We start from the raw sequence: 27,556 nt of genomic DNA, 5'->3' as shown, positions 1-27,556 counted from the left end.
GTATTAGGCAGATGGCTCTGGCGTATCGTACTGGATCTTCAGCATCACACTGAGCAGCAGTTGGCATCACAGTGACTCAACGAACTGTTACAAATAGGCTACTTGAAGGACAGCTCCGAGCCAGACGCTCTGCAGCGTTCACTCCTTTGACCCCAAACCATTGCCATTTGCAATTTCAGTGTTGTCAAGCGAGGGCTTATTGGAGGACAAGGAGGAGGTCTGTTGTGTTTACTGTTGAAAACTGGTTATGCATCAGTGCCAGTGATGGCCGTGTGATAGTTAGAATAAGGCAAGTTGAGGGCCTGATTATACCACGCACCCTGACTGAAAATCTATACGTCAGTCTGGTGATTCGAGCTGTTGTGCTGCCACTCATAAACAGCATTGCAGGGGGTGATTCAGGAATTCCTGAGGAATAGAAATTAGCAGGAAATGGTCACCACAACAACAGTTACGACAGTAGGTTATTACTGATGAACACGAGGGAGCATTTCGTCGAAAGATCGAGATTTTAGCCAGATTTGACGAGACAGTAATTCAAGAATATTTTAAACCAGGAAGTTACGTGAAAACGTCGATCTCACAGAATTATACGTTTCGGCACAAATTGGTCGCATATATTCAGTCATATTCCCTTTGTGTATAGCAAGGCGTTACACATTTTTCATTCATATTTACACGTAAATATTCTGTGGTATTAGCTGTTATTGACGCCACAATGCTCTAAAACTATATAACTGAATTAGCACATGTTTGAGGACCATCGAAACGGTGAACACATCTTGCGCTACTGCTTTCTGTAGCAGGTGCTCGATTACAGATTTCCATGTAAACAAAATCATGCCATTTGAAGGATCAGTCGTGAACTTCGTGTAAAGCACAAGACGATCGGGCTTGTGATTTATTTACAGTCAGATAAAAGGAATTTAATTATTATGTGGTAGTATCCAGTAGTTACCGGCATATATTAATTAATTTGTGCAAATGTTTTATTGTGTGTACAGGAAACATTATACGCAACCGACTACTTCAAATTTATTGTGTAATACAATGCAAATTATATTTATGGTGTTTAGTTTAAAGGTTATTTTTCGGTAGTTAGTTAACTGCATTCATGAACTGATTCAGATTGCTACTTACATTCCATTCCTGACAGTTGATAGCTACTTGGCCACACCCTCTCCGCGCCCCTTATTTCTCGTTCTAGAACCACGTAGAGCTGCTAGTATGACACAATTTATGATTCGTTTTGCACATCATCGAGCTTCTTCCATTGAAGAAGGAAGCTTCTCTATCTGCATATAGACCCTCTAGGACCACGCAGTACTATTATATTCATTTACCGGAAGGCTACTTTTCCTTCAAGCCAATTTTGTTTTATTTCTGTCGTTGTACTGCTCGACAGTTTAACTTTCGAATGGACAGCATCGTGGACTACTACTGCCACTGCTTCCGTCTGGGCTTTGTTGACGTCTTTTCCATCTTGTTGTATCCATGGTATATTCTTTAAGTTCCCTATAAATAAAGCACAGTCAAATGAAAATGGGACACATTGAAGGAAAGTGGGTAAAGTGTTTATTATTTCAAAAGTAACTGCTATAATTGTTAATACAGTTATCCCAACTTCAGCCTAGACGATTAATGACTTCACGGAAAAATGTTTGGAGTTAGCTACGAAACCATGATAGCTCCTTGGCGTGCACCGCTTCGTCCGAAGCAAATGGACGGCCACGAATGTCTTTCTTTAGGGCTCCAGAAATACAGAAATATGATGGAGCACCGGTCGGGACTATATGGAGAATGTGGAAGAGCTTCCCACCAAAACTTAGGCAGCCTAGTCGAAACAGCCATGGAAACTTGTGGGTGGGAACTATCCTACAAAATATTACGCCATCCGTCAACATTCCTGGGCGTTTGTATCTGTTAGCGCGCCCAAGTTTTTGCAGATATCCAGCTACTGCTGTGCGTTAATTGGACGCCGTGTTCGGGAAAGTGTATGAGCAGCGAGACCATACACTGAAAGCAAAACTGGATGAGGAATTCCGCCTTAGGCAAGGAAAAGGTCATCTTGACTTTCCCGGACTTGGCATGCACGGCTTTGGATATTTTGGTGGGAGTGAATCCATGCACTTCCATTGTTGGTTCTGACGCTTGCTCTCCGGCTCAAAATGATGACACTTTGTTTCATTTCCCGCTACAGTACGGGAGACTGAACGATATTCCTCATCATGAAATCGTCCCACACGCTGGAGGTATGTCGATACTTTGTCCACCTTCTGTTCCTCCGTCAGGCTGTGTGGGGAACCCACTGCGCTTAGTTTTTCCGGAACTTCAGATTCTCCTTCATGAATGCGTGGGTGGTACCGTGACTGATGCCCAGCATGAACCGAATGCGCCCCACTGTCCGCCGTCGTTCATTTCTGAGGGAAGTAGCCACCGAAAGTCATTTTGAAAAATGAGAAAACGGGACAGTTGCTTAACCCACGACCTTTATTGTGTACAAGACCGATATCGGAACACAAAGTTTATTCGTCTGACATAAAAAATAAAGTCACTTAATCATCTGAGGTCACCCTCACCCAATTGTTGTCATCCAACTAAAGCTTTCCTGTTGTGTTCCTGGTCGCGCAGCACCGTTGTTATGAAATTTTTGTTCCTTTTACTCTCTTGGCATGAATCTTTGGTTGTATGCCCCATAAGAAGACCTCTATATCCACCCAAGGAATAACAGAAGGGATAATGACACGATGAGCCCGTCCTGGCCTACTGCTATCTTTCAAAGTCACCCGACTTTTTGGTTATCGTTTAATCCATTCAAACGCGCGCACACGTGACGTAGTCTGTTCGCCACGCACAGCAGACATTCGCGCATAAATTTCACCTACTGATATTCCTTGTGCAGTCAAAAACGGACTGCACCTCGTTATCCCTCTTTCCTGCCCACCATAGTGAAGTCGCACGCACATACGACTCACTGAAATGCCGACGAGCAAATGACGCAGCGATAAACGTTCGCTTCCCAATAGAGGGCACTTCTATACACACATACCTGCGCTACCAGCGTCCGCGCCATAATTGTTCTATAGCCTGTCTTGTTATCACGTGTCTATCCCATATGTGTCATTCTTGGGAGCCTTCGGATACGTGTAAATAATTGATATCTTTGCTTTCTGTCATCTCATGGCATGTGTGACAATTTGTCTGTAACCGTTTCCATTCTTTACGGACCTTAAATTTTCCTCATAATACATTTTTGTTCTTCCAGGATTCTTACCGCAACACCTTACCTGTTGAGAATTAAGGTTTCACTCACGTAGAGAATTTTAGGTTTGATAATTGTATTGTACTGTCTAACTTCGTGAGAGTGGACTAAATGTAATGCGTTCGCCCGTGTGCTCATTTGAGTTTCTGAAAACGAATTCTCTGTGCTCCTTCTGGTCCCATCTGTTTAATGATCTTACTGAGATAACTGAAGTGCCCCATTCTTTTGCTTAGCCTGTATATAGCGTTTAATTTCCGAATGTTAAGTTTCATACGAGGGTGCATTGTTGTGCAGCTACTGGACGGCATGGTTCGTAAATCTACGGCTGTCGGTTATACATCACAGGGTTCGATAGGCTACTAATACCTGGAGAAGACATCTATTTGACCTTGGCATTTCACATGTTGATTTTTTTCTCCTCTCGACTAATACATTTCGCTCCATAGATGTATAAATGTTCACTTCTGCAGCACAATACGGTCGTGTTCTAGAGTCTACTAAAATTGCTTTGAAAAGAAAAAACAGTGTAGACCCAGGTTTTTCAAGAGAGGTTTTTAGGCTAGATTTACCAGCTCATTCATTGACAGCATCACACAGTTTTACTGCTGTGGTGTAGCTATCCACTAGCACATCCTCTGCGACACCTATGCAAGGAATCTTAATGTTATCTTTTGTCCATGGAAGCTGAGTAGGTTTTTCAAATTATTTTTGTCCGTTCAATGATGACTTCATCTAAAATAAGACTGAAGAGGAGTGGTGAGATCCCAACAGCAGTTTTATTTGCAAAAGGCACTGATATTTGCTCCTAAAATTTTATTTTTGGTTTCTTGTACGTGTGTGGTTGCTTGACGAGGCTTATTGTCTTCGGGCCTGCTCCCTGCCTTTGTAGGATGCCAAAAGGAGACTGTCAGTCAATCGAATCTTATATCCTCTTGATGTCGACTAAAATGGAGATAATTGGTCTGTTTAAGGCTAGATTATACGCTCACCGGACAAAAAATTAGTTAGTCGTGGTGAAATTATTACAGGCATCATTTAACACCGTGTAATTCTGCCACTGGACGTTTTTTTCGCTTTTAGAGACTTCCGGTCCATGCCCATACAGCCATCTCAGTAGTGGTATGACGATAGGACGATCTGTTTTAGGCGACTTTCTTGTCATTTTTGACGGTACGAGGTTAACGACAACACAACACCAGTCCCCGAGTCGAGAAAATATCCGACCATATTGGGAATCAAACACGACCATCTCCCGTTACTAAGGCAGAAGCCACTGAACTTGATAATCGCTTGGGTTCGGTTAGGAAGTGAGTCCGAAAGGTTGTTCAGGTACGTCTCATCAAGGTTAAACCACTCGCTGAGGCTTTTCTCGCGGAATTCCACAAAACTGTCGCGATACTTATGCCGATGGGCTACCGTCTATTCCGACATCTACCACAAACCTTCTATGGGGATTCAAGTACGAGGGCAGTTCAATAAGTAATGCAACACATTTTTTTTCTGAAACAGGGGTTGTTTTATTCAGCATTGAAATACGCCAGGGTATTCCCCAATCTTTTAGCTACACAACACTATTTTTCAACGTAATCTCCATTCAATGCTACGGCCTTACGCCACCTTGAAATGAGGGCCTGTATGCCTTCACGGTACCATTCCACTGGTCGATGTCGGAGCCAACGTCGTACTGCATCAATAACTTCTTCATCATCCGCGTAGTGCCTCCCACGGATTGCGTCCTTCATTGGGCCAAACATATGGAAATCCGACGGTGCGACATCGGGGCTGTAGGGTGCATGAGGAAGAACAGTCCACTGAAGTTTTGTGAGCTCCTCTCGGGTGCGAAGACTTGTGTGAGGTCTTGCGTTGTCATGAAGAAGGAGAAGTTCGTTCAGATTTTTGTGCCTACGAACACGCTGAAGTCGTTTCTTCAATTTCTGAAGAGTAGCACAATACACTTCAGAGTTGATCGTTTGACCATGGGGAAGGACATCGAGCAGAATAACCCCTTCAGCGTCCCAGAAGACTGTAACCATGACTTTACCGGCTGAGGGTATGGCTTTAAACTTTTTCTTGGTAGGGGAGTGGGTGTGGCGCCACTCCATTGATTGCCGTTTTGTTTCAGGTTCGAAGTAATGAACCAATGTTTCATCGCCTGTAACAATCTTTGACAAGAAATTGTCACCCTCAGCCACATGACGAGCAAGCAGTTCCGCACAGATGGTTCTCCTTTGCTCTTTATGGTGTTCGGTTAGACAACGAGGGACCCAGCGGGAACAAACCTTTGAATATCCCAACTGGTGAACAATTGTGACAGCACTACCAACAGAGATGTCAAGTTGAGCACTGAGTTGTTTGATGGTGATCCGTCGATCATCTCGAACGAGTGTGTTCGCACGCTCCGCCATTGCAGGAGTCACAGCTGTGCACGGCCGGCCCGCACGCGGGAGATCAGACAGTCTTGCTTGACCTTGCGGCGATGATGACACACGCTTTGCCCAACGACTCACCGTGCTTTTGTCCACTGCCAGATCACCGTAGACATTCTGCAAGCGCATATGAATATCTGAGATGCCCTGGTTTTCCGCCAAAAGAAACTCGATCACTGCCCGTTGTTTGCAACGCACATCCGTTACAGACGCCATTTAAACAGCTCCGTACAGCTCTGCCACCAGTCGGAAGTCAATGAAACTATACGAGACGAAGCGGGAATGTTTGAAAATATTCCACAAGAAATTTCCGGTTTTTTCAACCAAAATTGGCCGAGAAAAAAAATGTGTTGCATTACTTATTGAACTGCCCTGGTAAGTGATTTTGTAGGCGAATCAAGATGTATAAGGCTGAGGGAGTGTTCAGAAAACAAGCCACATATTCTTCCAACCCGATACACTCTGCTGCTGTCGTCTTGAAAAAGATCAAACATGTAGACTCGAAGGCAACACCTGATCATTTAGAATGTTTAAATACATATGCTGGTTCGTATTGGTGGTCACCTCAGGGAGCGGGCCGAAGACGAGCAGAAAATACGCCAATACACTGCAGCCCCATCTCCGGCACTCAGTTGACCTCCCAACATTCAGGAAGAACTGCTTCATTTGGCATTCTGTGCACTCAACGGCATGCAGACCATATAACACTCTAGCAGCGAGCTAGTGTCCACATTCGATGGTTTTTTGCCCACTAAAGACGCGTAACTTAATGTGCTTGCGTGAGTAACGGATTCTTGCGACTCCTAACGCTCTTTGCACCCATTTCCCTTCACAATGTTTTCTCGATAGCATCTGGGACCTTAGTTCACTGATTGCAACAATTACTGTTGGGACTGGAAGCAATTTTGGTCCACAAGCCGTGAAATAAGTCACCGGTCTGTCTCAGTCAGAATCTCTTTCCGACCACAGTTCTGACGTTGTGTTTCGGAGCACGTGTTTTCCACCACTCCGTGTAGACACGTTGAACAGTCAGCCGCGAAACAGCAACGACTCCAGCAACTTTACACAACATATGCCCATGGGCATGGCAAAACACGATTACTCCTTTTTCTCACTCTGTCACGTCCTTACATTCATCCATGTCTACTTCCGTATGCTCACACAGACGCAGTGCGCGTTGAACCCGTGACTCGATCTCTGCGCCATCTGTAAAGACTTAAGGATTCATCTGTGCCTGCGCAGAGAGGTGACTAATTTTTTTCAAAAAATGGCTCTGAGCACTATGGGACTTAACATCTAAGGCCATCAGTCCCCTAGAACTTAGAACTACTTAAACCTACCTAACCTAAGGACATCACACACATCCATGCCCGCGGCTGGATTCGAACCTGCGACCGTAGCAGCAGCGCGATTCCGGAGGAGGCGCCTAGAACCACTCTGCCACAACGGCCGGCACTAATTTTTTGTCCGGTGGACTTATAACAGTATTGGCATTAAGTTAAATATCTATTCTAAGCATCCACTTGGTATTCGTTAGTATTATGCTCAAGCAGTGATTTGTTCTTTGAATACCTTATATGTAACCTGTTGTTAATTACATCTGTCCTGTCCTTTTTCTTGTGCGGTCAGGTGTGTGATTGCGCACTTCCACTCTCGTGGCAGTTACGAGCCTCTTACGTTTCCAGCCTTCTATCAAACAACCACGCACAAGACCAGGCGTCGAAGAAGCCCTCGCTGACGGGCGACTGCGGCGCCAAATCGGAGCCGCTGAGTGCCGCCGACCGCCGGCGGGTGCTGCGCAACCTGGTGGCGTTGAGCGCGGCCTACATGATGCACTTCACCGCCTTCGTGGGCGCCACCAACCTGCAGAGCTCCATCAACAAGGCGGACGGCCTGGGCACCGTGTCGCTCGCCGCCGTCTACGCGGCGCTCGTCTTCTCCACCGTCTTCCTCTCGGTCACGGCCATACAGTAAGTATAGGCCGCGCTAGATTCTGTGGGCGCTAGATCCGCAGTCGGCTGGGGAAGCGTGGGGAGAGCGGCAGTGATGGGGGATCGCTCCTAGCGCTGTGGGGGAAATGCCCAGCGCCGGTGGGGAAGTGCCGTTCTAAACTGAATCCTACACTCACATTTTTTGTAAATACAATACTGGCCATCAAAATTGCTACACCAAGAAGAAATGCAGGTTATAAACGGGTATTCATTGAACAAGTATATTATACTAGAACTGACATGTGATTACATTTTCACGCAATTTGGGTGCATTGATCCTGAGAAATCAGAACAACCACCTCTGGCCGTAATAACTACCTTGATGCGCCTGGGCATTGAGTCAAATAGAGCTTGGATGGCGTGTACAGGTACAGCTGCCCATGTAACTTCAACACGATACCATAGTTCATCAAGAGTAGTGACTAGCGTATTGTTACGAGCCAGTTTCTCGGCCACCATTGACCAGACTTTTTCAGTTGGTGAGAGATCTGGAGAATGTGGTGGCCAGGGCAGCAGTCAAACATTTTCTGTATCCAGAAAGGCCCGTATAGGACCTGCAGCATGTGGTCGTGCATTATCCTGCTGAACTGTAGGATTTCGCTGGGATTGAATGAAGGGTAGAGCCACGGGTCGTAACACATCTCAAATTTAACGTCCACTGTTCAAAGTGCCGTCAATGCGAACAAGAGGTGACCGAGACGTGTAACCAATGGCACCCCATACCATCACGCCGGGTGATACGCCAGTATGGCGATGACGAATACATACTTCCAATGTGCGTTCACCGAGATGTCGCCAATCACGGATGCGACAATCATGGTGATGTAAACAGAACCTGGAATCATCGGAAAAAATGACGTTTTGCCATTCGTGCACCCAGGTTCGTCGTTGACACAGGCGCTCCTGTCTGTGATGCAGCGTCAAGGGTAACCGTAGCCATGGTCTTCGGGCTGATAGTCCATACTGCTAGAAACGTCTTCGAACTGTTCGTGCAGATGGTTGTTGTCTTGCAAACGTCCCCATCTGTTGACTCAGGGATCGAGACGTGGCTGCACGATCCGTTACAGCCATGCGGATAAGATGCCTGTCATCTCGACTGCTAGTGATACGAGGCCGTTGGGATCCAGCACGGCGTTCCGTATTACCCTCCTGAACCCACCGAATCCATATTCTGCTTACAGTCATTGGATCTAGACCAACGTGAGCAGCAATATCGCTATACTATAAACTGCAATCGCGATAGGCTACGATCCGACCTTTATCAAAGTCGGAAACGTGAAGGTACGCGTTTCTCATCCTTACACGAGGCATCACTACAACGTTTCACCAGGCAACGCCGGTCAACTGCTGTTTGTGTATGAGAAATCGGTAGGAAACTTTCCTCATGTCAGCACGTTGTATGTGTCACTACCGGCTCCAACCTTGTGTGAATGGTCTGAAAAGCTAATCATTTGCATATCACAGCATCTTCTTTCTGTCGGTTAAATTTCGCGCCTGTAGCACGTCATCTTCGTCGTGTAGCAATTTTAATGGCCAGTAGTGTATTACGTGGGTCCCCTCCACTCCCACATTTGCATGGTGACCATTCAAAAATATCTCCTATCACCTCTGCCGTCGTTAGTATCTAAAAAGAATTCCGCCGAAAATGCTGTGATTTATTTTCGCCTGGCCTTTTAACCATTCGTAACTTTCAGAGAAGCGCCACAAGTGGCGAATTTTGAGTAATACCTACATATTTCTTTGCCATGTCAAAATTTGCTACTTTTGCCAAAACACAACGGAGTTTACAGTGCCTCACCTCACTAATATGTTGTGCAGACACAGTTGCGACAGAATTCCAAAACCATGTTGTATTAAGTTGACATAGTGAGGAATTGTGGAAAACTAAAGTCAGTAACTTATGGAAAAGCAGATCCTTGGTAAAAAAAAGGTGTAATGTCTTAAAATATGTTGTTCCAAATCCCATAGCATCTCTCCTTTGACCAGCTATCGATGGCCCTCAAAAATTACATTCTTTCACCGAAATAGTCTGTATTTATTGAGTAACACGGAAAATAATGAAGTTTTATATGATACTGGTATGCTAAAATACTCTCCTCTTTGCGTGCTATCATTTGCCAAAATCTCATTTCGATAGATGAAACCGTTTATCAAATATGAGAAATGTTGTGCACATTTCATCTGGTTTTATTGCTGGCACGGTGCGATCACAAACCAGTGTGCTACATCAAATCAGTTATCTCGAGATTGGTGACAGATAGATACCTCTACTCGAGTCTGAAGAAAAATTCTGTATGTTAGCTAAATTTCATACGCAACAACATGTTATGTGATATGCACCGAAGTTTTTACCCCCTAGAGTTCCCTCTAGTACTATGGAATTTATTCCGTAACGTCTTAACAAATGTCCTAACTTCTGTCCCATCCATTGTTGGTGTTTTGATATGTTCCTTTCTTCGTCGATTCCGTGGGAACCCTTTCCTTCCTTATTATTCCAGGTAATTTCCTACATCTTTTTATAGCACCACATCTCAAACACTGCGATTCTGCTGTGTTCCGGTTTTGCACAGTCCGTGTTTACTTCCATATAATGGTGGTCTAGAGGTAGCGTCTTAGATTCATAATCAAAACGTCTTCGGTCCCTGGTTCGAACCCCGTCACTGCCTAAATTTTGATAAATAATCAGCATTGGCGGCCGAAGACTTCTGGCATAAGAAGTCAGCCTCATTCTGCCAACGGCCTTGTCAAAGAGGGCGGAGGAGCGGATAGAGGTTCAGGGCACTCTCTTGTCCTAGGGGTGGGAAATTGCACCTTAAATCGGAAGAATCAGCAATGATCAACGACATGAGGATGCAGATGGCAATGGAAACCACTGCATTAAAGACACGTAACGTGTATCCACAGGACATGTGGCCTGTATTTGAAGAAGTGTCTTGATGATCTCTTCATTGGCAAAAGTTTCCGGAATAGTCCCCCATTCGGATCTCCGGGAGGGGACTGCCAAGGGGGAGGTTACCATGAGAAAAAGATTGAGTAATCAACGAAAGGATAACGTTCTACGAGTCGGGGCGTGGAATGTCAGAAGCTTGAACGTGGTAGGGAAACTAGAAAATCTGAAAAGGGAAATGCAAAGGCTCAAATTAGATATAGTAGGGGTCAGTGAAGTGAAGTGGAAAGAAGACAAGGATTTCTGGTCAGATGAGTATCGGGTAATATCAACAGCAGCAGAAAATGGTATAACAGGTGTAGGATTCGTTATAAATAGGAAGGTAGGGCAGAGGGTGTGTTACTGTGAACAGTTCAGTGGCCAGGTTGTTCTAATCAGAATCGACAGCAGACCAACACCGACAACGATAGTTCAGGTATACATGCCGACGTCGCAAGCTGAAGATGAACAGATAGAGAAAGTGTATGAAGATATTGAAAGGGTAATGCAGTACGTAAAGGGGGACGAAAATCTAATAGTCATGGGCGACTGGAATGCAGTTGTAGGGGAAGGAGTAGAAGAAAAGGTTACAAGAGAATATGGGCTTTGGACAAGGAATGAAAGAGGAGAAAGACTACTTGAGTTCTGTAACAAGTTTCAGCAAGAAATAGCGAATACCCTGTTCAGGAATCACAAGTAGAGGAGGTATACTTGGAAAAGGCCGGGAGATACGGGAAGATTTCAATTAGAATAGATCATGGTCAGACAGAGATTCCGAAATCAGATACTGGATTGTAAGGCGTACCCAGGAGCAGATATAGACTCAGATCACAATATAGTAGTGATGAAGAGTAGGCTGAAGTTCAAGACATTAGTCAGGAAGAATCAATATGCAAAGAAGTGGGATACGGAAGTACTAAGGAATGACGAGATACGTTTGAAGTTCTCTAACGCTATAGATACAGCAATAAGGAATAGCGCAGTAGGCAGTACAGTTGAAGAGGAATGGACATATCTAAAAAGGGCCATCACAGAAGTTGGGAAGGAAAACATAGGTACAAAGGAGGTAGCTGCGAGGAAACCATGGGTAACAAACGAAATACTTCAGTTGATTGATGAAAGGAGGAAGTACAAACAAGTTCCGGGAAAATCAGGAATACAGAAATACAAGTCGCTGAGAAATGAAATAAATAGGAAGTGCAGGGAAGCTAAGACGAAATGGCTGCAGGAAAAATGTGAAGACGTCGAAAAAGATATGATTGTCGGAAGGACAGACTCAGCATACAGCAAAGTCAAAACAACCTTTGGTGACATTAAAAGTAACGGTGGTAACATTAAGAGTGTAACGGGAATTCCACTGTTAAATGCAGAGGAGAGAGTAGATAGGTGGAAAGAATACATTGAAAGCCTCAATGAGGCTGAAGATTTGTCTGATGTGATAGAAGAAGAAGCAGGAGTCGATTTAGAAGAGATAGGGGATCCAGTATTAGTATCGGAATTTAAAAGAGCTTTGGAGGACTTACGGTCAAATAAGGCAGAAGGGATAGATAAAATTCCATCAGAATTTCTAAAATCATTGGGGGAAGTGGCAACAAAACGACTATTCACATTGGTGTGTAGAATATATGAGACTGGCGATATACCATCTGACTTTCGGAAAAGCATCATCCATACAATTCCGAAGACGGCAAGAGCTGACAAGTGCGAGAATTATCGCACAATCAGCTTAACAGCTCATGCATCGAAGCTGCTTACAAGAATAATATACAGAAGAATGGAAAAGAAAATTGAGAATGCTCTAGGTGACGATCAGTTTGGCTTTAGGAAAAGTAAAGGGACGAGAGAGGCAATTCTGACGTTACGGCTAATAATGGAAGCAAGGCTAAAGAGAAATCAAGACACTTTCATAGGATTTGTCGACCTGGAAAAAGCGTTCGACAATATAAAATGGTGCAAGCTGTTCGAGATTCTGAAAATAGTAGGGGTAAGCTGTAGGGAGGGACGGGTCATATACAATATGTACAACAACCAAGAGGGAATAATAAGAGTGGACGATCAAGAACGAAGTGTTCGTATTAAGAAGGGTGTAAGACAAGGCTGTAACCTTTCGCCCCTACTCTTCAATCTGTACATCGAGGAAGAAATGATGGAAATAAAAGAAAGGTTCAGGAGTGGAATTAAAATACATGGTGAAAGGATATCAATGATACGATTCGCTGATGACATTGCTATCCTGAATGAAAGTTAACTTGTTTGGACTATTTAATTTATTGAGAATGTTGGCAAAATTTAATGTGCTAACAACATTTATTTTACCAAACAGAACATAAATTATGCTAAACAAGCTATAGATTGAATTTCCTAAACAACCCACAGATTATTTAATACTCCTCTGGGTGGATCCTGATGGAAAGACAGTTTAACTAGGTGATGAGTGAGTCAAGTACGAGGCCCTAAAAATGTTGATAATGCAAGCTGAATTGACTTGACGCTGAGCACACTTTGATTGATCAAATCCACTTAAGTTTCTCTACATAGGTGCAGCTGAGAGCAAGTGGCGATTGAGATCTGTACACCCTGACAATGTCGGAGCGGCAGTATGTTACCCCGTTTACTTCGTGCGGCAACTTCACTTGCAGCACCTGTGAATCGATCGCGGTCACGAAATAAATACAAAAATCTCACGGTCTAGCGATCAGGCAGACGGGTCGCAATTTCCTCTCTGCCAGAGCCCTGAAATCATCGTAGATTTCAGTGTGTCACACCCGTTCGCTGGTCGTACCAAGGACCAATTTGGCTCACTATACGACAGAGCGCACAAGGATACCAAACGTCAAGACTGGTAAACCAAAAACGAATAAGTGTTCTCTCGGCAAACGAGTAGTCAGGGACGTTTGAGGTCAAACTGTCGGAACAGTAAGAACTTCACCACAGGCTCCCCAGTCTAAACTACTTGCATGTGAAGTCAGTTTAAGGACAAGTCCCAAATACCAACCACACATGCCAGAGCTTCGACCAGAAGTCCCTTACCAGACCAAAGTCCTGCACCCCAGTGCTTTGCACCTATCCAGAAAAAATTCCGCTTTCCCGCAAAGTGCACAAACGGCACCACCTTCGCCCCGAATTGAGTCAACCACAAGGCTCTAGAGGCGCTAAATCTCCCCTCCCACACGACAGCACAAACTCACGTCGAACCAGGGCAAGAGTTAAGAAACCTGCATCTCTGAAAAAAAAAGAAACAGCCAAGTACTGACTTTTTTAAGTTTTCGCAAAGGGGGGGAGAGATGATTTTCTCCGAAGTCGTGTCGCTTCCCACGACAACAAGCGAACAGTCTCAAAAATCTTTATCTAAATAGCCAGCGCCTTGGAGCTTGTTAGTCGTAGCTATGAGGCGTAATAAAGATTCTATCTCTAAACGTTTGTCAGATTCTTATACAACAGAGGTGGGTGAAGGAGGTGGCTCACTGGCCTACTTGCACTATCGGCGAACACGAAAACATGTGAATTTTTATTACGCGTGGCTCTGCACACAATGCCCGGTTTACGACTCCACAGTGTAGAAGCGTTTCTTTAGACCGCCACCCCTACCCAGGCTTCTGCTGGCGCCGCGGCATGTATCACGGCATTTTTCTGATAAAGCCCTGTCTCGATGAGGGGCTGCCCTGTGTGCCCTGCATGGCTGTGGACCTGTCCGGCAAGATTTACTGAGGAATGGACTCGTCACCGGTTGCTTTCAACTCCCAACAAGCCGTTTCTACGAGCTAAGAATCATAAAAATACCTCATTCCTAGATAACAGAAAGCAGCACGTCATTCTCAATGGAGAGAAGTCTTCGGAAGGGAGTGTCGTAGGACCGTTGCTATTCACAATATACATAAATAACTTTGTGAATAACATTGGATGCTCACTCAAGCATTTTGCGGATGATGCTGTAGTATATAATAGAGAGGTTGTAACAACAGAAAATTGTACTAAAATGCAGGAGGATCTGCAACGAATTGACGCATAGTGCAGGGAATGGCAATTGAATCTCAATGTAGACAAGTGTCATGTGCTGTGAATACACAGAAGGAAAGATCCTTTATTATTTAGCCTTATTATAGCAGGTCAGCAACTGGAAGCAGTTAATTCCATAAATTATCTGGGAGTAGGCGTTAGGAGTGATTTAAAATGGAATGACGATATAAAATTAATCGTCAGTAAAGCAGATGCCAGACTGAGATTCATTGCAAGAATCCTAAGGAAAGGCAGTCCGAAAACAAAGGAAGTATGTTACAGTACACTTATTCGCCCAATGCCTGAATACTGCTCATCGGTGTGGGATCCGTACCAGATAGAATTGATAGAAGATATAGAGAAGATCCAACGGAGAGCAGCGCGCTTCGTTACAGGATCATTTTGTAATTGCGTAAGCGTTATGGAGATGATAGATAAACTCCAGTGGAAGACTCTGCAGGAGAGACGCTCAGTAGCTCGGTACGGGCTTTTATTGAAGTTTCGAGAACACACCTTCACCGAGGAGTCAATCAGTATATTGCTCCCTCCTACGTGTATCTCGCAAAGAGTCCATGAGGATAAAATCAGAGAGATTAGAGAGCACACAGAGGCATACCGACAATCTTTCTTTCCACGAACAATATCAGACTGGAATAGAAGGGAGAACCGACAAAGGTACTCAAAGTACCCTTCGCCACACACCGTCAGGTGGCTTGCCGGGTATGTATGTAGATGTAGAAACTTTTAGCACCCTACCAGGCACCATCAATGCCTGCTCAGGCCGTTAACTTTCTGGAATCTCGCTCAAGGTGCCTCAGGTTGTAATAGTCTTTAATAATTTTCCATGTGCGAAAAATAGGTGAGAGAGTAACTTGTCCTCTCTAGTGCCTATTCCTTTGCTAAAGTCAAACGTGCCTTCTGCTAGTGGATACCTAACTTTTTACGATTTTTTTATTTACTATTCTTGTTACCAGCTTTGACGAATGAGCTGTTGAGCTGATTGTACGAAAGTTTTCGCTATTATTGTTCTTGCTGTCTTTGAGAATATGTATATGATATTTTTCCGTAAGTCTCCACTTTGATATGTTCACACTCCAGTTTAAATAACAGTTTAATTTCCACTTACTCCAGTAATCACAGGAATACCGAAAAACGGTATCCATCCGTTCCACTTTATTTGATTGCAAGTGTTCCGAAGACTCTAATACTGGATATCCCACGCCTTCCATATCGACTCCAATTTCGTCTCTTCATCAAATCATCACCCACTCCATAAGTATGCCTGTTAGAATACCAGCCTGGTGGAAATGACGTTTTTCATTAAATTTTGTGCGGGTACATTCCTGAATAAAATCTCGAGTTTCAGTTGGTGTCATTTGATTAAAATTCTGCGGCATTCGACAGCTGTCTCCACCAACCTTATCATAAGTAAAATTACAGGCTGACAGTAGTTTTAATTCTGATGGCAAGAAGAAATAGCATCCATGGCAATTGAGAGACATATACCAAATAAATTAATAAGAGATGGTACTGATACCCATAGTACACAAAGCGGGTCAGAACACTGCCGCGGTAACAACGAAAAAAGTATGCCAAATTTATAAGAACGCAAAATCACCAGGATTCGCGAAGTTTTACCGAAGCTCGAAATTTTCGAAATTTTGCGCGAACTTCGGTGCGACATGCTTTTAACAGTTTCCACAACGAGACTGTATCGAAATCTGGCAGAAAAGCCTAAGAGAGTCTGATCATATGTAAAGTATACCTCCACTGTGAGCCATTGATGACAGTGCCTCTAGAATAAATTCCCGAAACGCATTATGCTTAGCGTAAAAAGTAAGTAACTGATGTAGTTATCATTATTTGTCATAAATGGCACAGTTGCATGCTTTCCTGAAACATCTAATATGATGAACGAAATTAAGACGAATCTAGAGCAACTGCCAACATGAGCAACCTAGAAGATATCGTCGGTGCAGCGGAGCAGCTTAAGTCACCGAACAAGGGAATGGTGCGCGAAGTGTTAATTGACTCTATACAGAGTGAAAGTTAATGAAACCGATAAACTGCAGATACGAATTCCTGACTTGAAATGGAGGCAAATATGTTCTGTGAACTTGTACCCTGAGGAAGGCCGTTGCAATTCGGCCGACCCATCGGATTTAGTTTATTACAGTTGTTAGTTTTTAGCAATGACGCGGCATAATACCCAGAAGAATTTTAATCACTAAGTTCTGTGAACATTTGTCCGGAAATGCATCGTTGCCATGGTAGATGGCGCTGACGAACAAAAGTTCCTCCAACCACGTGCCGTATGTTGCCTGTATGTCACGGACTGTGTGATTAACCCAGAGCTTTCCTCCATTTCCAGTCAGTAATCCGACCCTACAGTTTGTCGGTTTTATTGATGTTCACCCTGTATAACGTAAAGTGTGAAGTCATCGACATGAATACTAAAAGAAATCCGCAAGATTTGTGTTTCACAATAATTCACACAAATCTAAAAGTTGTAAATTCAACTAAATACTTAGAGATTACAGTTAAGAATGACTTAAATTGGAACAAGAATACAGATAATGTTGTGCGGAAGGCTAACCAAAGACTGTGATTTGTTGGTAGAACAACTAGAAAGTGCATCAAGTCTACTGAACAGACTGCTTACACTACAGTTGTCTGCCCTCTGCTGGAGTGTTGCTGTGCGGTGTGGGATTTGCATCAGACGGGACTGACGGAGAAAATCGGAAAAGTTCAAAGAAGGGCGAAATAGTGGCGTGTGTGTCACGGACATGATACGTGACTTAGGCTGGTAATAATTAAAACAAAGGCTTTTTCTTTGTGATAGGATCTTCTCATGAAATTTCAGTCACGTACTTTCTCCTCCGATTATGAAAATATTTTGTTGACGCCTACTTTCATAGGGAGAAACACTCATCACAATAAAATAAGAGAAGTCAGAGCTCGCACAGAAAGATTTAAGTGTTCGTTTTTCCCCTAGTGCCGTTCGAGAGTGGAACGGCAGTGAAACAGCTTGAAAGTGGTTTGATGAACCCTCTGCCAGGCACTTAACTGTGAATTGGGCAGTAATCATGTAGACGAAGACAACGGCGAAGACCGCTGCCAAATGCCCCAGTATATTAATCGAAATGACGCGGCTTGGAAATGAAGATTTTTCATGAAGTGTGATACTAAATGTTGCACACATTACTTGGATAGAAATATTTAGTGTAAAGAATTTTTTAAAGCCATTGGTTACTACCAGTGTCGCCTACTGTGTCGATGGGTAAATTATGATATAATTGGTGTGAGTTCCTCAATCTTTAATGGTTACTTTTCCTACTCTGTCTTGGTCATCTACTCCTGAGTGTAGTCACAAATTTCAACAATTATTCGATTTTCTTTGTATCCCTCAGACAAACGATTTTTCCTTTGTACCCACTGAAAAGTAGTTTTCAAGGTTCGATTTTTCATTTGTTGGAAATCCTTTGGCAGGATGAGGGTCAGTGGTGGAGCGGTTCATCCATCTTTTGCTCGTTTCATGCGTCTCGCCACGAATTCTTTTCCTGTGTCAAAATCTTCGTTTCATACCAACACTCAGATCCAATGTCCTAAACTATTTGGCGGATTTATGATAGCTTCTGTCTCCCTAGGCTTTTGTTATCCTTTATATCTCCCTCTAGTACGATGGAAGCTATTTCCTGATGTTTCAAATGCCGTATCATCTTTTAGTCAGTGATTCCTCGCTGATTCTACAGTGGACTTCCTCATTTCTTACTTTATCACTCCAGTTAATTTTCGGCGTGTATAACACCACATATCAAACGCTTCATTTCTCTTATTTTCTAGTTTCATTTATCTACCCCTACATGCTACCGGAGTGAATACGATAAAAGGTCTGATGTTTAGTAATAACTGTATCACTCAACTTGTTTTCCTTCTTTCTGTCACTGAGTGAACTGACTTGAAATTTATATATGTATTATGTACAGCATGTACACAGTATGGTCAGACGGGACGTTGAATCGAAGAAAATTTTCCAAATAACCTTTGGTCGGAATGCACCGTTGTGGGTCTATGGCCTTAATATGGCAGTCTGTTGCCAATGAACTCGTGCAAGTCTATTTGGTATTCGATCGTCTGTGGGTGTGTCTTGTCCGACCAAACTTCTCTTGTGTTTTCCGAGAGGATGCATTTGTTTGGAAAGTGAAAACTTTGTACCGATGTTTCTGGGAGTGATTTCGAGTATTTGCTGTAATAGACGTAAAGAGAAGAAAAAAGAATGTTTAAAATTTAATCAGTGTTTTCCCATTCACTGTTGGCTTAGTTAACACTTTCTTATTTACTGGACTTGTTAAAATAATAGTTCACCCAAGGTCTTTGTACTTTACCAAAAACGTTTGACTTTACATTTCATTATTAATAATACTGTCACTGTAAAATAACCAATTTTATGTTTCTGCTATACATGTTATACGTTGAAGAATTAATAGAAATGCGGTTCTTAAAGCGGAGTTAGTTTGTTAGTCAAGTGTTAACCAGTGAACATCTTTCATAACCAGCCGTATATTTACAGAAATTTAGCGTGCCTTACTTAGACTGTTCAGTTTAAACCATTCTTTTCAGCCAATATAATTAGTAGTTGCATTATTTGCCGTGAGCGCTGTTAGCTGGGTCAATTTAATTTAAATATATACACCTCTGTTTGTGGCTTTACATTTCATTATTAATAATACTGTCACTGTAAAATAACCAATTTTCTGTTTCTGCTATACATGTTATACGTTGAAGAATTAATAGAAATGCGGTTCTTAAAGCGGAGTTAGTTTGTTAGTCAAGTGTTAACCAGTGAACATCTTTCATAACCAGCCGTATATTTACAGAAATTTAGCGTGCCTTACTTAGACTGTTCAGTTTAAACCATTCTTTTCAGCCAATATAATTAGTAGTTGCATTATTTGCCGTGAGCGCTGTTAGCTGGGTCAATTTAATTTAAATATATACACCTCTGTTTGCTCGCCCTTGATTGGTGGTTGTTTTATAGCCATAGGTACACAATGTTCCATTTCTGATCTGACAGTATGCAGACAATTTACTCTATCCTGCTCTGACCTTGTTATCAGCACAGTTTTGTCATCAGAAAAAATAAAAGCCTAAGCGAAATTAGTGTAAAGTGTTAAAGTGATTGCAACGAACTGTTTATTCTACTTTTTTCCCACTGTCTTAAGGAAATCTGTTTTATATGCACCCGCTTAAAACCATTATTATTTATATGTTTGTTCGTTCCTGTGCACTTAATTACAATCATTAAATTCCTGAAACCTTGTAAAGTATGAAAATGTTTTTGCGAATTTCTTTATATTTTTTGGTACATTCTTTAAAAATGTACACTCACACCAAACAGCTGGAACCATGACCAACGAAAACAAGGCTACAAAAGACATAAAAGAATCCAAAATCCGCCTATTGTGAGTGTGAAAGCACATTTCATGAACTTGACATAAATGTTTAAGAAATAATCACTCTTGTGTACACAAATATATTTTTAAATGTTCGAACATTCGCGACCTTATCTCTTGACACCAAGTTCGTGCCCCACTTGGAGCCTCTGCATACCACCTAAGGAGACATGAAATGGTTTGATACGGGTCGTCAAGACTGAATCCAGTTACATTAAAATAATTTTGCGATGAAGACTGCTTATTTCTTGTACATTTCAGTAACGATCGTTATGTTCCCAGTAGTCTTATTGAAGTCATTGGTGAAATGATTGGATAATACTTTCGCTTTTTAATGATATCATATTTTAGTATTTTCTCTATGAAGAACATTTTTTTATACTCGAAGCGTTTATAAATAGAATATAAAATGAGAAGCAAGAAATCAAAAGGATACATCTACATATATACTCCGCTAGCCACCAAGCGGTGCGTGGCGGATGTCACAATTCGCACCAAAGTAGTATACCCCGACCCCCCCCCCCCCCCCCCCGTCCCCTACACAGTCCTTCCGTACCACTCGCGGATCGAGCGAGGGAAAAACGACTGTCTGAACGCCTCAATACGAGCTCTTATTTCTATTATCTTTGAATGGTGATCATTGGACGATTTGAAAGTTGGTGGTTATAATACACTGCTGGCCACCGTAAATGCAACACCCTGAAGGAAGCATCCGAATCAAGTGACATTTACACCATGGGTTTGCAGCGATGAGATATGCAACTGATTAGAATTTCAGCGCAGACGCACATCACGCGCGCCTGTGGCGCCACCTCATAGCGCCATTTAAGGCTTGGCGATGTCGACGAGTGTACGTTCGGCATGTGTGTTTACCTTGTGTTGTTTCACAAGACGATCAGTTATGCCTCTTAGACAACAGCGAACATCGTTTGATCAAGTATCCGTGTTCGACAGAGGAAGGATAGTGGCTTACCGAGATTGTGGATTATCATACAGAGAAATCGCTAGTCGTGTTGGACGAAACCAAACAACTGTAATGCGGATATGTGACAGTTGGATGCAGGAGGGTACGACGGATCGACGTGGTCGATCGCATTCACCTCGGTGCACCACTGCACGTGCTGATAGGCAAATTGTGCGCGTGGCAGTGACGGTTCGCTCAGTGACATCCCGAACCATAGCACAGCACATTGCGTCTGTAACGCATCATCCAGTGTCTGCGCGTACCATTCGACGCCGTTTACAGCAGAGTGGTCTGTCCGCAAGACGTCCATTGCTTCGTCTACCATTGACGCAGAACCACAGACGTCTCCGTCGCCAATGGTGTGATGACGGACGGATGTGGACGGCAGAATGGAATGACGTTGTCTTTACTGACGAGGCACGCTTCTGTCTGCAGCACCACGATGGTCGGATTCGAGTGTGGAGACACCGTGGAGAGAGGATGCTGGACAGCTGCATTATGCACCGCCACACTGGTCTTGCACCGGGTATTAGGGTATGGGGCGGTATTGGATATTACTCTCGCACGCGTCTAGTACGCATTGCCGGTACTTTAAATAGCCGGCGCTGCATATCCGAGGTGCTGGAGCCAGTTGTCCTTCATCACCTTCAGGGCTCGGCCACAGCCATATTTCAACAGGATAATGCGCGACCACACGTGGCACGCATTGTCCAAAGGTTCTTCGTCAATAACCAGATTGAAGTGCTTCCCTGGCCGGCTCGCTCTCCGGATCTTTCGCCGATAGAAAACATGTGGTCCATGGTTGCTCAACGAGTGACCCAGATTACATCCCAGCTGCCACACCAGATGATCTTTGGCAACGTGTGGAAGCTGCTTGGGCTGCTGTACCCCAGGAACACATCCAACGTCTCTTTGACTCAACGCCGAGACGTGTGGCAGCGGTGATCTCCAACAATGGCGGCTACTCTGGCTACTGATTCTGGCAGGAACCACATGTCACAGACGTCTGTAAACGTAATCATTTGATACTTGGTCAACATGTTATCTACAAAACAAATTTTGTTGTGCTACCTCTTGTCTTTCTTGGTGTTGCATTTACGGTGGCCAGCAGTGTATATGCTCCACATCGGCGGTGAACATCGGATTTCGGAATTTAGTGAGCAGCCCCTTCTGTTTAGCGCGCCGTCTATCTGCAAGTGTCACCCACTTCAAACTTTCTATGAGATCTGTAACGCTCTCGGTATGACGAAATGTACCAGTCACGGATCTTGCCGCTCTCCTTTGGATCTTCTCAATCTATTGAATCAGACTCAACTGGTAAGGGTCCCATACAGACAAACGATACTCCAAGACTGTACGAACTAACGTATTGTAAGCTATTTAATTTGTTGAAGGACTGCATCACTTGAGGATTCTACCAATAAACCGCAATCTAGAGTTCGCCTTACAAGTTACTTGTGCAATTCCATTTGGGATCATTTCGAATAGTCACACCCAGATACTTGACGGACGTTATCCCATCCAAAGACTGGGCATTTATTTTGTACTCGTACATTAATGAGGATTTTCACCTTGTTATACGCAGTAGGTTACACTTACTGATTACACCACGCATTTATTTTCTGCAAATCCTCATTGATTTGTTCACAACTTTAGTGTGATACCACTTTCCTGTAGACAACAGCTTCATCGGCAAACAGTCTAAGGCCGCTGTCAATACCATCAACCAGATCGTTTATGTAAATCGTAAAAAGCAGAGGACCTATTACGCTGCCCTGGGGCACACCTGAATTTACGCTTGTTTCTTTTGAAGTCACCCCGTTCAGAACGACATACTGCTTCCTGTCTGTTACACAACTTTCTTTCCAACCGCATATGTCTTCGGATAGACTGGGACACCGATTTGACAGTTTCGTTCTAAGCTTTCGCCATTCCATTTGTCGCTGTAGCCACTTTTCTTTCATTCTTTTCATTTCGACCGCCTGCTTGTACCTCTAGGTTACAATTTCAGTTTGTTATTACCTGCTCACACTTTGCGCTCTAGAATTTTTTTTTAAATATCTGACTATGTAGACTGATTAGCTTCTGTTTTAGTAGATTGTATCCATCTCGACGAGATGAAACCTATCACAGAATTCTACAGCAGTATCTCGTCTCTTGTTTCTATCCACTAGTCTATTCTTTCAGCAATCTCTTACTCCCCCGTCCCCCACTCCACTCTCCTGTCTCGCATCCCACCTCCCAAAACCTCCCCATGGCTTCCCTAATTTCCCTCTTTCCTCTCCACAACTGACTCACCTCATGTCTTCGTGTCTGTATAAAAATATGAAATATTTTGAGTAGGAAGTTGTTTCGCTACAACACTACTTACTGTTTTGTGTGTGTGTGTGTGTGTGTGTGTGTGTGTGTGTGTGTGTGTGTGTGTGTAAAGAACGGATGAAGAATACAGCATTGAGAGTGCCTTTGTAACGCATGCAGGGCATGGAACAGAAAACTTACTTAGAGGACAAAAAAGATTGCATAAACTCCAGTTATTGAAGCTAAGGTGATGAATTATAATCTGGTAAATTAAAATTCAGTGATTTTTTCTATACTAATAATGCGATAGAGAACTGGTACCACTCTTACACATTTTCTTGTCTTAATATTGTATTCCAAACGTGGTTTTCCAGTTCCACTGGTTAGTAATTTGCGTCCTGATGGTGGTAGTGGTGGTTAGTGTTTAACGTCCCCTCGACAACGAGGTCATTAAAGACGGAGCTCATGCTCGGGTTAGGGAAGAATTGGGAAGGAAATCGGCTGTGCCCTTTCAAAGGAACCATCCCGGCATTTGCCTGAAGCGATTTAGGGAAATCACGGAAAACCTAAATCGGGATGGCTGGAGACGGGATTGAACCGTCGTCCTCCCGAATGCGAGTCCAGTGTGCTAACCACTGCGCCACCTCGCTCGGTGCGTCCTGATGAATCAGAGGAAGTTACATAGCGGTACATTTTATTTTTCCACGTATTCTAACCCATAACATGTCCCTTGTACTTCGTTCCACTATTCCACTATCAACCTTCACTCAGAATGTGATAAAGTTCCCGCTTACTGTGAAAATTTCTGCGCTGTGTAGAAGACGCGTTGTTCTGTACAGTTTCATGAGGGAGTAATGCTTTGATTGACTTGTTGCTGTTGAATGAATAACAGTTGACGCGAGGGAAACAACGGTACAACTGAACATACACAGACAGGAAAAAATCGCTTTAGGAGGAGGAAAGTTGATAGAGTCGTTTCTACATACGAAAGATGATCTCGATTTGAATTTCACACCACTTGCGTAACAGAGGTGCTACTAGTGCGGCTATGAGGATGCCAAACAGGTTTTATACAAATACTCGCTGTAACGCACAAGACCGTTAGTTACCTTTGAGATTAGACGTGGTGAGGTGATGTGAGTCAAGAGTGCCTTTAAGGCGACCAAGACGCCATTATCCATATCTCAATGAGCTTGAATAAAGTCGTGTAGGTTTGTTTATAAATAAATCTTCTGCTACCTGTAACTATTTTTCTTTATTTAATTTTCGCACGACGCCTTTCTAGAAATGATTCCCATTTTCAAGTGCGCTTTTTGTGAGTATTGACCTATGTCTATAGATGTTGTCAATGTGTGAGAGTCTGCTTCATTTCGTTGACTTTTTATGCAATAAATAAAAAACACGCCATTTTTTTAGTCGGTCATCGATTCTTTTGGTGAAGTTAGTGGAGTCATTTAGAAGAATTTGTACTTACAGTTTTCTAATGGTCCATTTGCGCAGAGTCTAACACGCGCTAAACATCGCACACAATTTGTTGTACACTTTACACATCGAAAATAACTTATATAAACAAAATAGTTACGAATATCTTCTTACAGGTAGTCCACAGATATAACATTAAAGGTCTTCCACTGATTATGATATACTTTTGTACAGAGATTATTTTTCTTAACAACTTGGCTCATAAATTACTCAAATCGATTTTACAATTGTGCTTAGTTCTGTGTTGTAGTAGTTTTATTTAAGTATCCTATCGAATCATCTGAATAAATGCACTGATTCACTTTCAAGTTTTTCGTTTAATATTTTATTTTTACATTTTCTGTAATGTGAATCTATCTCCAGTTCTTCTAGAAAATCTATTTTGTGCTTCTTGAAAGGAATGAATAAAGATAAGTTTAGATCTAGATATATAATAAATGATGCTAAAACTCTAAAATCTTCTTGAAAGGAATGAATAAAGGTAAGTTTAGATCTAGATATATAATAAATGATGCTAAAACTCTAAAATTTATAAATAATAAATTGAAACACAACCAATCCGTAGTTGTAAAGTCAGACAAAAGCAATACATTAAGTGTGATGAAAGAAAAAGAATACATAGGAAAAACAAATGAATTTTTTGCTGCTAATAATATTCAGCACATTGGAAAAGACGCAACCAAACAATTTCAAACTAAAACTAAGGAACAATTAAAGAACACACATTTCCTATTGACAGAAAATGAGAAGAAATACCTTACGTGCTTGAATCCAAAAGCACCACACATAAGAGCACAGCCACAAATACACAAAGATGGAAATCCGATATGTCCATGTAATCAACTCTATAATACAAACTGTCGCAAAAACTGAATAACATACTGATGAAAAATTAAACTCCTTCAGCTATCAGTAAGTTACAACAATTTTACCTTTAATGGCAACATTTGTAAACAACCAGATGGCCTAGCAATGGGATAATGTGTATCTCATTCCATAGCTGACATATACATATATCACTTAGAACAAAAATTATTTAACAGGCAAGAACCTTGCCAAAAGAAAATAATATTTTATAGTAGATATGTGGATGACACACTACTGTTAGTGAAAGGGAATACCAAAGACGCCTCTGATATTCTCAGTTATTTCAGTAATCGACATGAGAAAATCAAATTTACAATGGAACACGAGCAAATTAAAAGCATCAACTTTCTGGACCTAAATATGACAAGACACGATAGCACATGCACATTCAAAATTTATAGAAAAAACAACTGACACCACAATCCCTGCACTCTCACGTCACCCAAATATCCGTAAAAAGGCAGCATACAGGTCAGTGCTACATAGAGCAATAAAAAAGCCATTGAACAAACAAAACATGTAACAAGAAATAAACACGGTGTAAAGATTGCAGTTGCCAATGGTTAAATTCCCATGGTTGACACAATCCTAGACAAAGTGAAGAAAGACCCAGCTGTAAACTGCACCAGAGAAGAAAAAGAGAAAAACAAATGTATATGTAGTATCCCATACATAGGCAACATATAACAGAAGATTGAAAATAGTTTCAAAAATCAGCAAGTAAAAATTGGGATTTCCACATATAATAAACTACAGCTAAAACTAAACTAATACATAAAATAAAGTGTAATCGTGATCCATATTCAGACTCTGGAATATACAAGGTAGCATACCAGGAATGCTCTTGTTGTACGTAGGACAAACAGGCCAAAATTTCAAAACCAGGTACACAGAGCACATTAAAGCCTACACACACAACAAACACACTACGTCAGCAATAGCAACACACATTTAAAAAAAAAAGAGCAAAATGTCAAAGAATTCTACCGACTAAATACAGGACATAAAATAGATTTGCTAGAAGAATTCTAGATATATTCGCACTACAGGAAATATGAAGATAAAATATTAAACGAAAAACTTGAAAGTGAATCAGTGAGTCTCCTCTGATGTTTCAACAGTATACTTAAATAAAAATAGTAAAACATAGAAATAAGCACAACTGTAAAATCGATGTAAGTAATTTATGAGCCAAGTTGTTGAGGAAAAGAACCTCTGTGCAGAAGCATATTATAATCTTTGGAAGACCTATAATGTTACCTCTGTGGACTACTTGTAAGAAGATCTTTGTAACTGTTTTGTTTACCGTATCTAAGATATTTTAGATGTGTAAAGTGTACAAGTTGTGTGTGATGTTTAGTGTGTGTGAGACTCTGCACAAATGGACCATTAGAAAACTATAAGTACAAATTCTTCTAAATTTCGGCACTAACTTCACCAAAAGAATCCATAACCGACTAAAAAATCAAATGAGTCTTATATATTGCAGTAAAAGTCAACGAAATGAAGCAGACTCTCACACATTAACATCATCATTGGAAATGGGTTAATACACACAAAAAACGCACTCGAAAATGTGAATCATTTCCCGAAACGCGTCGTGCGAAAAATAAATAAAGAAAAATCGTGACTGGTAGCAGAAGATTTATTAATAACAAACCTATTGTTTTAGCAGTCGCAGGCTTTCATAAACCATTCATAATGAATCAAACCAGTCGTGTAATAGGGTTACGGGTAATAGGGCTGTAATATTTCAGAAAGACTTGGCAGGAATGAAGTCAATATACATGATTGGTGGCGGCGATGGTCACAGAAGGTTTGGTCGCAAGAAGACCGGGCAGCAGACGGCCTCTTTGCACTACGAAGAGGGAAGACCATCATGTTCAAAGTA

The 27,556-nt window shown here is 42.2% G+C and overlaps 1 protein-coding gene across 1 annotated transcript in view; it reads left to right on the top strand.

The window, feature by feature from the left end:
- LOC124606735 (UNC93-like protein) overlaps positions 1-27,556 on the top strand; it is a 417,842-nt gene that overhangs the window by 89,900 nt on the left and 300,386 nt on the right. Inside the window, exon 3 of the mRNA XM_047138767.1 lies at positions 7,374-7,658. Coding sequence (XP_046994723.1) covers positions 7,374-7,658 — 285 coding nt within the window. The remainder of the gene's footprint in view (positions 1-7,373; positions 7,659-27,556) is intronic.

This window comes from Schistocerca americana, chromosome 3 (genome assembly GCF_021461395.2).
Source record: "Schistocerca americana isolate TAMUIC-IGC-003095 chromosome 3, iqSchAmer2.1, whole genome shotgun sequence".
Taxonomy (NCBI): domain Eukaryota; kingdom Metazoa; phylum Arthropoda; class Insecta; order Orthoptera; family Acrididae; genus Schistocerca; species Schistocerca americana.
This window is presented reverse-complemented; position numbering and strand designations above follow the sequence as displayed.